This window comes from Coregonus lavaretus (assembly GCF_964263955.1).
Source record: "Coregonus lavaretus genome assembly, chromosome: 4".
NCBI lineage: Eukaryota > Metazoa > Chordata > Actinopteri > Salmoniformes > Salmonidae > Coregonus > Coregonus lavaretus.
This window is the reverse complement of record NC_139991.1, coordinates 71,407,766-71,418,305: the sequence shown is the minus strand read 5'-3', so window position 1 is coordinate 71,418,305 and position 10,540 is coordinate 71,407,766. Positions and strand designations below refer to the sequence as shown.

At 43.0% G+C, this 10,540-nt stretch overlaps 1 protein-coding gene across 1 annotated transcript in view; it reads right to left on the bottom strand.

Moving 5' to 3' along the window:
- The window catches only part of LOC311128048 (ras-related protein Rab-3C-like), a gene marked incomplete at both ends in the record, with an annotated part of 40,636 nt that overhangs the window by 2,459 nt on the left and 27,637 nt on the right, over positions 1–10,540 (bottom strand). Inside the window, one exon of the mRNA XM_084159996.1 lies at positions 9,923–10,041. Within this exon, the coding sequence (XP_084016122.1) occupies positions 9,923–10,041 (119 nt within the window). The remainder of the gene's footprint in view (positions 1–9,922; positions 10,042–10,540) is intronic.

Below are 10,540 nucleotides of genomic sequence, written 5' to 3'. Positions count from 1 at the left end.
CAGGATACCTGGGGGTAGGCATCATGATATCTGGGGGTAGGAATCAGGATACCTGGGGGTAGGAATCAGGATACCTGGGGGTAGGTATCAAGATACATGGGGTTAGGCATCAGGATACCTGGGGGTAGGCATCACGATACATGGGGGTAGGCACCAGGATACCTGGGGGTAGGCATCAGGATACCTGGGGGTAGGTATCAAGATACAATGGGGTAGGAATCAGGATACATGGGGGTAGGAATCAAGATACATGGGGGTAGGCATCAGGTTACCTGGTGATAGGAATCAGGATACATGGGGGTAGACATGATGATACCTGGTGGTAGGAATCAAGATACCTGGGGGTAGGTATCAAGATACATGGGGTTAGGCATCAGGATACCTGGGGGTAGGCATCACGATATCTGGGGGTAGGTATCAGGATACATCGGGGTAGGAATCAGGATATCTGGGGGTAGGAATCAGGATACATCGGGGTAGGAATCAGGATACATCGGGGTAGGAATCAGGATACATCGGGGTAGGAATCAGGATACCTGGGGGTAGGAATCAGGATACCTGGGGGTAGGCATCAGGATACATCGGGGTAGGAATCAGGATACATTGGGGTAGGAATCAGGATATCTGGGGGTAGGAATCAGGATATATGTTCCTATTATATACATTGGGCTATGTTAGAGTGAGAAACCAGCAGACGGGGTGATGAATAGGGAGAGAGGGAGGGGGCGAAAGAGAGCGAGGGGAAGTGTGTTAGGTCGGGATGAGCGAGAGAGACAGAAGGAAGGAGAAAGAAAAGGTATTAGATGGAGAGGGAGAGAAGTGGGTGGAGGTAGAGGAACCATCCACAGGGTGGGTTCATATTAAGACTGACAGAGAAATGACAAAGTAAAGAGGGGAAGAGGTTGAGTGTAGAAGAGAGAACAACATGACTCAGCGTTTACTTTCATTTGTAAATGTTCTCATTTACAACTTCGACCTGGCCAAGATAAAGCAAAGCAGTGCGATAAAAACAACAACACAGAGTTACATATGGGGTAAAACAAAACATAAAGTCAAAAATACAACAGAAAATATATATAGAGTGTGTGCAAATGTAGCAAGTTATGGAAGTAAGGCAATAAATAGGCCATAGTGCAAAATAATTACAATTAGTATTAACACTGGAATGATAGATGTGCAAGAGATGATGTGCAAATAGAGATACTGGGGTGCAAATTAGCAAAATAAATAACAATATGGGGATGAGGTAGTTGGGTGGGCTAATTTCAGATGGACTGTGTACAGGTGCAGTGATCGGTAAGCTGCTCTGACAACTGACGCTTAAAGTTAGTGAGGGACATAAGAGTCTCCAGCTTCAGAGATTTTTGCAATTAGTTCCAGTCATTGGCAGCAGAGAACTGGAAGGAATGGCGGCCAAAGGAGGTGTTGGCTTTGGGGATGACCAGTGAGATATACCTGCTGGAGCGCATACTACGGATGGGTGTTGCTATGGTGACCAATGAGCTAAGATAAGGCAGGGATTTGCCTATCAGTGATTTATAGATGGCCTGGAGCCAGTGGGTTTGGCGACGAATATGTAGTGAGGACCAGCCAACAAGAGCGTACAGGTCACAGTGGTGGGTAGTATATGGGGCTTTGGGGACAAAACGGATGGCACTGTGATAGACTACATCCAATTTGCTGAGTAGAGTGTTGGAGGCTATTTTGTAAATGACATCGCCGAAGTCAAGGATCGGTAGGATAGTCAGTTTTACGAGGGCATGTTTGGCAGCATGAGTGAAGGAGGCTTTGTTGTGAAATAGGAAGCCGATTCTAGATTTAACTTTGGATTGGAGATGCTTAATGTGATTCTGGAAGGAGAGTTTACAGTCTAGGTATTTGTAGTTGTCCACATACTCTAGGTCAGACCCGTCGAGAGTAGTGATTCTAGTCGGGTGGGCGGGTGCCAGCAGCGTTCGATTGAAGAGTATGCATTTAGTTTTAGTAGTTTTTAAGAGCAGTTGAAGGCTACTGAAGGAGTGTTGTATGGCATTGAAGCTCGTTTGGAGGTTTGTTAACACAGTGTCCAATGATGATTTCTTTTTAAGAAACTCATAATTGGACTTAATCAATACTCAACCATCTTCACTTACTCTTGGTTCATAGATTCTGTCCCTAATGGCACCCTATTCCAAATATAGTGCACTACCTTTGACCAAAGGCCTAAGGGCCCTGGTGAAAGGTAGGGCACTACATAGGTGTCACGCCCTGACATTGAGAGCCCTGTTTTCTCTAGTTGGTTTGGTAAGGGTGTGAATTCTAGATTGTGTATTTCTATGTTGGCCGGGTGTGGTTCCCAATCAGAGGCAGCTGTCAATCGTTGTCTCTGATTGGGGATCATACTTAGGCAGCCATTTTGCCTACCTTAGTTGTGGGATCTTGTTTCTGTGTTGGCTTGTGTAGCCTGTTGAACTTCACGTTCGTTTGTATTTTGTTGTTTTGATCGGTATTCAGTTAATAAAGGAATATGTACGCATACCACGCTGCACCTTGGTCTGATCTGTCTATCAACGAGCGTGACAATAGGGAATAGGGTGGCATTTGGGACTCAACCATAGCACTGAATGTACAGTAGTCTGTTGATTCACCCAATTATTCATTACTAGAAACTCATAATCATTTTTTCGCTGAGTCCATTGGGTCAATGCAATTATGATGGATTGCATTGCTATAGTGTTGCACAGTGTGGAAATATTGATATTTTTTGGAGACTAGAAATATTGCTTATTTATGTCACGACTTCCTCCGAAGCTGCCTCCTCTCTTTGTTCGGGCAGGCTTCGGCGTTCGTCGTCACCGGCCATCTCATCTCATCATTCCATTTGTTTTGTCTTGTCTATTACACACACCTGGTTCATATCCCCTCATTAGTATGTGTATAAGTGTTCCCTCTGCCCCCTTGTCCTTGTGGGTGATTGTTTAATGTGAGGAGGGAGTAGCTCGGTTGAGCTACGTGTATTTTGTATTCCCCGTGTGCCTGTTTTGTTCTAGTGCGCCTGTTTTGCACACTGGACTGTTTGATGCTATATTTACATTTACATTTTAGTCATTTAGCAGACGCTCTTATCCAGAGCGACTTACAGTTTAGTGAGTGCATACATTATTTTATACTGGCCCCCCGTGGGAATCAAACCCACAACCCTGGCGTTGCAAATGCCATGCTCTACCAACTGAGCTACATCCCTGCCGGCCATTCCCTCCCCTACCCTGGACGACGCTGGGCCAATTGTGCAGCGCCCCATGGGTCTCCCGGTCGCGGCCGGCTACGACAGAGCCTGGATTCGATCCAGGATCTCTAGTGGCACAGCTAGAGTGCCTTAGACCACTGCGCCACTCTGGAGTATATAGCGTAACTCTGTATTCCGGAATAAACTCTGTATTCTGTGATTTACCCTCCAGCGCCTGACTCCTTCAAATCACCCATCACAATTTAGCACTCTAGAAAGTGTTTGCTACCATGTATTTGGATTATTATAGAACCAACTCCATAAACTGTGTGGAGCCTAGCTCACAGTTAAGCCATGAGTTCATTGATGCGAAGGGGACTTTAGCTATGACTTAACGTCACTAATCGTTTATATCAGAAAAGCAGAGAAGTCTTCAAATACCAGCATTCTCTTCAATGGTTTTAGAAATGCAAGGAGTCTTTCCCAATCCCAATACTTATGTATCCTTTACTTTCCTGAGTGAGACAATACATGAAACCAATGGTCAGTTAGACTTTCCACAATATTTCACCTATCCATTAGGGCTTGCATAATTACCGTATAGCCATGTAACCGACGGTTATGGATGAAGACCGTCATAATAAAAGAAAAACGTCATAAACAGTGAAAAAAAATACTATTGTTTGGTGCAACGAACAGCTGACGGGATATATTTATATTTTAGTCATTTAGCAGACGCTCTTATCCAAAGCGACTTACAGGAGCAATTAGGGTTAAGTGCCTTGCTCAAGGGCACATCAACAGATTTTTCACATAGTCAGCACGGGGATTAGAACCAGCGACCTTTCGGTTACTGGCACAACGCTCTTAACCACTAACCTACTTGCCGCCCCAGGTGGCTGGGCATTCGTGCTGGGCATTCGTGCGGTTGAGTCTGTTTTTGCCTTAACATGGACTCTTAACAACGTAATGAAAGATTGTTGCTCCTTGCTGAAACAAGCAAGATGTTGGAGCGAACAAGTTTCGGTTGCCTAGACAACACCCCCCACAATGCAGCAGCAGCGCACATAACACATGCAGTCAGGAGCGGAGGAGGAAATGTGTGTCAAAAAAAGTGTTTATTTTGTTTTTGTTTCTTTGCTATTCCAACGGTTATTACAGAGACCGCAGTCATTTATCTAGCCAATTACATTCATCCAAAGTTCCATGACCGTCACAGCTCTACTATCCAGTCTTTTCAGAACATTACTCACCAAGGAAATGAAAGGAAACAAATGGAGGATTACATTTATAATTTATAGAATGATTATTCTATAAGTTTTAAAGCTAATTTCCTGTAATTCTAAACATTTTTCCATGGCTTATGATGTGTTCATATATGCTATCTAGGGGGCCCCCGAGCTTTAGGGGGTGCAGGGGTGCATCCTACACCACTGGGTATGACAGCAATCCATCGTTTGGTTTTGTTTACCTGGCCAGTGTTTCTACACTTTTTAGCAAGTGTGGCACAAATCCAGTGCAAGTCAACAATGCAAGTCAACAGCTCTAGCCTTTTCGGGGCCTTAAGGAAGATTTGACAGCAGAGAGATGTAATTTCCTTCAATTATACACATTTTGCCATGTTTTATGCCGTGTTAATGATATCTGAGTGAGAGTGACTAACAAAGTCAATGGGGGGGCCCCGGTCGGTATTCGGCCATGATTACTACAAGTTTAGATAACCGGCTAGACTAACTTACCAATCAAAAAATTGTTAGCTGACTAATTGAGTGCCTGTCGGTGACTGACAGATCAAGAGAAAAACTGCTGATGCACAACCAAATGTCAAACATCCACCTTGTGTATTCATTCTACTACTTTATTTCTCAACAGTAAGTTGAGACCCGACTGAGTTCCTATAATTATGATTTTTTTCAGGTCTGGTCCCCCTAGCGACCAGGGACCCTAAGCAACCACTTATGTCGCTTATGCCTGGAGACGGCCCTGCAAGTCAATGATACTGATATTAGCATGTCCAAATCATCCTAAAGTATCCTACGTTGATTGTGTATCTCAATTAAGTTTCTTATAGATGATTTGGACATTTAGTAATCTGGGTGAACTATCCCTTTAAAACACAATATTAATACACAGTGGGACTTTCTCTTCTAACATTGAGTCATCCCTACGCGGCGACGATGCGGGAATAAAGTGTTCTTGTGCGACAGTTAAACACTCAGATGCCCCAATGTTCTCCAACTCTCATTATGAAGGGAGTTCAGGGAGGATTCTCTTAAAAGGACTTCCTGGGGCAATGGATTTGGTGTACTGAACTAGTTGTGTCATAACACAGTGTGGTTTAGAACTTCACATGACAGACTGTGTCACAGTGGGGTTTAGAACTTCACATGACAGACTGTGTCACAGTGGGGTTTAGAACTTTCGATGACAGGCTGTGTCTGATTCTCTCCCCTCACCCCTTGACTGGCTACAGTTAGCCATATTACAGTTCAGGGCTTACAGTTGGAGAGATTTGAAAGCATCAAGTAAGAGACCACTAATAAGGCATAACAGTGAATGACTTCACTTGCATTTCATTTGCATTTTCTACCCAGCTTAGCATGTGGGCTATGACTGAGGTTGAATTAGCCTACAAAATGGTTGAGTGAAATCTCTCTCATGCGTCTGCACAAACTCTCCTTTTCTCTCTCAATATCTTGCTTTTCCCAACCTCTCTCTCTCTCTCCCTCCCTCTGTCTCTCTCCCTCTCTCAATCTCTCTCTCTCCCTCCCTCCCTCTGTCTCTCGCCCTCTCTCAATGTCTCTCTCTCTCTCTCTCTCTCCCCCTCTTTCCTCTCTCCCTTCTTCCCTCTCGCTGTTGCTCACACTCCCTCTAAGCCTAGCACTAAATCATGAGTATTCCTTTTGAATACCATTCAGCATACTGTTACTTATACTGCTGGCTTGCTACTGTAGCTGAGCAGGGGTTAGGCCTGGTTCAAGCCTTTGGAACCATGTGAGTGGATGTTCTAACCAGTCAACTTGGATTGGTCATTGAGCACTATGGGAAAAGCCCAAACTATTATTGTAAACTCTACACTACATCCCTCTGGGAGTGGAGAGAGACTTGGGTCCTGCTGAGTGTCTCAGAGTAGGAGTGCCGAGCTAGGATCAGTTTTCCGTTTTAGATCATAATAAATTCGATAACATGATCAGAGGGGATCTGTTCTTAGATCAGCGCTCCTGCTCTGAGACGCTTTATGAGTAAGAGCCCTGGTCTGGATGTATCATCATGTCATGTACTGTCAGTGCACCTCAGCTGTGCCCATTTGTAATCCAATGACCCGGCTAATGACTCCTACATGGTTACCGTGGTTACCCAAGGGTTAAACTGAAGGGAACGAGAGTTCTGTCCCCTGGGAGTCAGCATCCAGTGGGAATTGTGCAGATATCTCTGTTAAGAAACATCAGATATCTCTGTTAAGAAAACATCAGATATCTCTGTTAAGAAACATCAGATATCTCTGTTAAGAAAACATCAGATATCTCTGTTAAGAAAACATCAGATATCTCTGTTAAGAAACATCAGATATCTCTGTTAAGAAACATCAAACATCACAGAAAAGCAACTAAATGGGAGACAGCCACACCCCCCCTATAACAACTCCCCCCTGTGTATTCCCTCTTGTGTCCTGTTTACTGTCCACATTTAGATGGGTTGTAGTCAGTGGACTCCTAAAATGTGGCCTTCAATAACATCAATCGGTAACTGTTTTTTCGAAGGTCTGTGTCACGCCCTGGCTCTAGGGACTCTTTTAAGTTGAGCCAGGGTGTGTAGAGTTTATGTTTTGTGCTCGTTGTGTCTAGTCTAGTTTTTGTATATCTATGTTGGCCAGAGTGGTTCTCAATCAGAGGCAACGAGTATCAGCTGTTGCTGGTTGTCTCTGATTGGGAACCATATTTAGTCAGGTGGTTTTCCCTCAGTGTTTGTGGGATCTTGTTCCGTGTTGGTTTGTGTTTTGCACCTGTGGACATCACGTATCGATTTGTTGTTTTGTTCGTGTATCATTTAATAAATAAGTATGTTCACCTTCCACGCTGCGCCTTGGTCCTCTATATCCGTTGATCGTGACAGTCTGCTTGTAAACTTGGATGTGTGCTAGATAACTTTTTCTGCCATGCTCTCCCCTGTCAGATGGTTATCTCCAAAGTGAACCATAAAATTAGGTTTCTGGCAAGAACCTCCAGATATCTGGATAATAATGCAATGGTGGCATTGGCAGGGACTCTTGTTCAGTGCCACTTCGACTATGCATGCTCTTCCTGGTACAATACTGCCCCCAAGATCATTAAAAACAAACTGCAGACATCTCAGAACAAATTAGTCAGGATTATTCTTAAACTTCCAGCACGTACTCATCTTGACCATTCCCACTTTGAAAGCCTCAGATGGCTCAAAGTGGAGGAGAGAGAGTCTCTCAGATGAAATGGTGTCTTGTACATAAGCTTGTCCACAGTATGGTCCCCATGTACCTATGTAACCCCCTCCCCCCCAATGGACCACAATGGAAATAAGCTTTCAAGGAGTCACCGGCTGGAGCGCCCTTATGTATGTATTAAAAAAAAGGTATAATATATTCAATCAATCAACTGCTAATAAACATTATGACATAGTTTGTCCATTAGCCTTCCTATGCAAGGCCCATTGTTCATGAATCATAGAGGAATAGACACGTTGTCATAATAAATGGTTAATACGTTCTCATACAGTGCATTCGGAAAGTAGACAGAACCGTTGACTTTTTCCACATTTTGTTACATTACAGCCTTATTCTAAAATTGATTAAATCGTTTTTTTTCCCTCATCAATCTACACACAATACCCCATAATGACAAAGCAAAAACAGGTTTTTTGAAATTTTAGCACATAAAAAAATATGTATATATTTATCACATTTACATACAGTACCAGTCAAAAGTTTGGACACACCTACTCATTCAAGGGTTTTTCTTTATTTTTACTATTTTCTACATTGTAGAATAATAGTGAAGACATCAAAACTATGAAATAACACATATGGAATCATGTAGTAACCAAAAAAGTGTTAAACAAATCAAAATATATTTTATATTTGAGATTCTTCAAACAGCCACCCTTTGCCTTGATGACAAAGTTTTCGCTTTGTCATTATGTGCTATTGTGTGTAGATTGATGAGGACATTTTTTTATTTAATACATTTTAGAATGAGGCTGTAACGTAACAAAATGTGGAAAAAGTGTCTAACAAGCATCTAATAATGCTTTATCAGCCGTTTATAATCACACCAAATAAAGTATCACCCAATCAGTCTGTAAGCGGGCTTGCAGTGTAACAGGCTGCTGTCATGGTCAAAAGATGGTCCATTGACTGACCACAGGCAGCAGTGCTGCTCTACACCAAACTGGACAACAGTACGGTAGAACCTGAGCCTCAAGTCTCACACCGGTCTCAGGTTTCAGTCCTGTACTGAAGAAGCAGAGTGTATGTGGGGAGGGCTACAATCAATAGTGTTAAATATCAAGTCCCTCCGCTGGACTCCGCTGAAGCCGTTTGCTTCTCTTTGTCCCTTTTTTCCTCCTTTTATGTTTATATATCATCCAGTTTTAGTGATGCAAGCATATTAGACCCATTGAGAAAGAGCAAACCCTTCCCTTAGTCTTCCTACAGTGCAGTAGTAACCTCTGAGGAACTATAATCGATTGTGATAAAATAGGCCTATGGATAAGCTTGCATGAAGTACCATATCATTTCTGATGTTGTGTTATGATAATATTGAATTGGTTAAATTGGAAGTACTGTTCATGGAACATTTAACCCATTTGACATAGTTAACTGGTTCTCTTGGTTGAGAGCCTGCTATGTTAGCTACTAGCTAACACTGGAGGGTTGTGGTTTACATCGCGTTGTTCCTTTCTAAAATGTATAATAGCTTAATAACATTAGCTGACATCAAATGAGCTAGCTTATATAAGCAAATTAGCTAGCCAATATTAGCTGCTTAGCATAGCCTACTGTTCGAGCTAGATAGCTACCAGACAGCTAGCTACACCAACTTCTCAACTAAGACATAGCAAATGAGCTAACCACCTTTTTACTAGCTTATGATTTGTGAAACCACAATTTAGGACTTCTAAATGCATTCTGAAGACTCCATTAAGACTTTATAACATAATATTTGACTGAAGTGCGACTGAAAATAGTTAGGCTATATTGCATATTCAACCATTCAACGCTACTTTAGTCTGTGCTCGCCACACATTGTGTAACTATTCTCTCTCTGTTGTAAGGACATCTCCCCTGCTGTTGGAACGACACTATGCGACTGTAGCAGCTATCGATCCACACTCTGCTTCAGGTTCCCAATGTGAGGGAAGAATATGGAGTTTCATGCCATGCACCGCTTCCCATTGTTTCCCCTTGTGCCTCAGTGCACAAAATGGCCGCCTTCGACCACTGAGGTGGAAGCCATGTTCAGCCCAAGCTAACCGATGACTCATCACACCTCTTCTTTATTCAGAGTGGAATTTCTGCAGTTATTTCCCTTTTAAACAGGGTGTACTGTATTTGACAAAGGATGTACAACAACACCCTATTACAGATACAAAGGGTTAGAGGGAGGTGAAAACTAAAAGAAAAGACATCCAACTGCCATGACATACCTGGTGAAGAAAAAGGACAAAAATAAATAGTTGACTCACCAGTCCTGCACACAACCGAAGGACTCCTCGTTGGTAATGTCATACATGAGGATGAAGCCCATAGCGCCTCTGTAGTATGCTGTGGTAATGGTCCGGTATCGCTCCTGACCCGCTGTGTCCTACAGATAGAGATGGAAATACATATTTCAGATAAACCTGCCAGTTTCAACATAGATATGGTCCTCTGTAGCTCAACTGGTAGAGCACGGCGCTTGTAACGCCAAGGTAGTGGGTTCGATCCCCGGGACCACCCATACACAAAAAAATGTATGCACGCATGACTGTAAGTCGCTTTGGATAAAAGCGTCTGCTAAATGGCATATTATTATTATTATTATAGATAGGCAGACAGTCTAGTTAACTGGAGTAAAGATCGGCAGGCAGTCTAGTTAAGTGGAGTAAAGATAGGCAGACATGCACACAAGGACACTGACAGACAGACAGACAGACTGACTGACTGACAGACAGACAGACAGACAGACAGACAAGGAGAGACAGGGCCTCTCGAGCGATATCACTTCTTGACGACCTAATTGTTAAGCATGGTGAATCAATCCAATCTGTGAATTTCTATTATAAAGCAGCAGTGTTAGAGTATAGGTGAACATCCTAAACAAG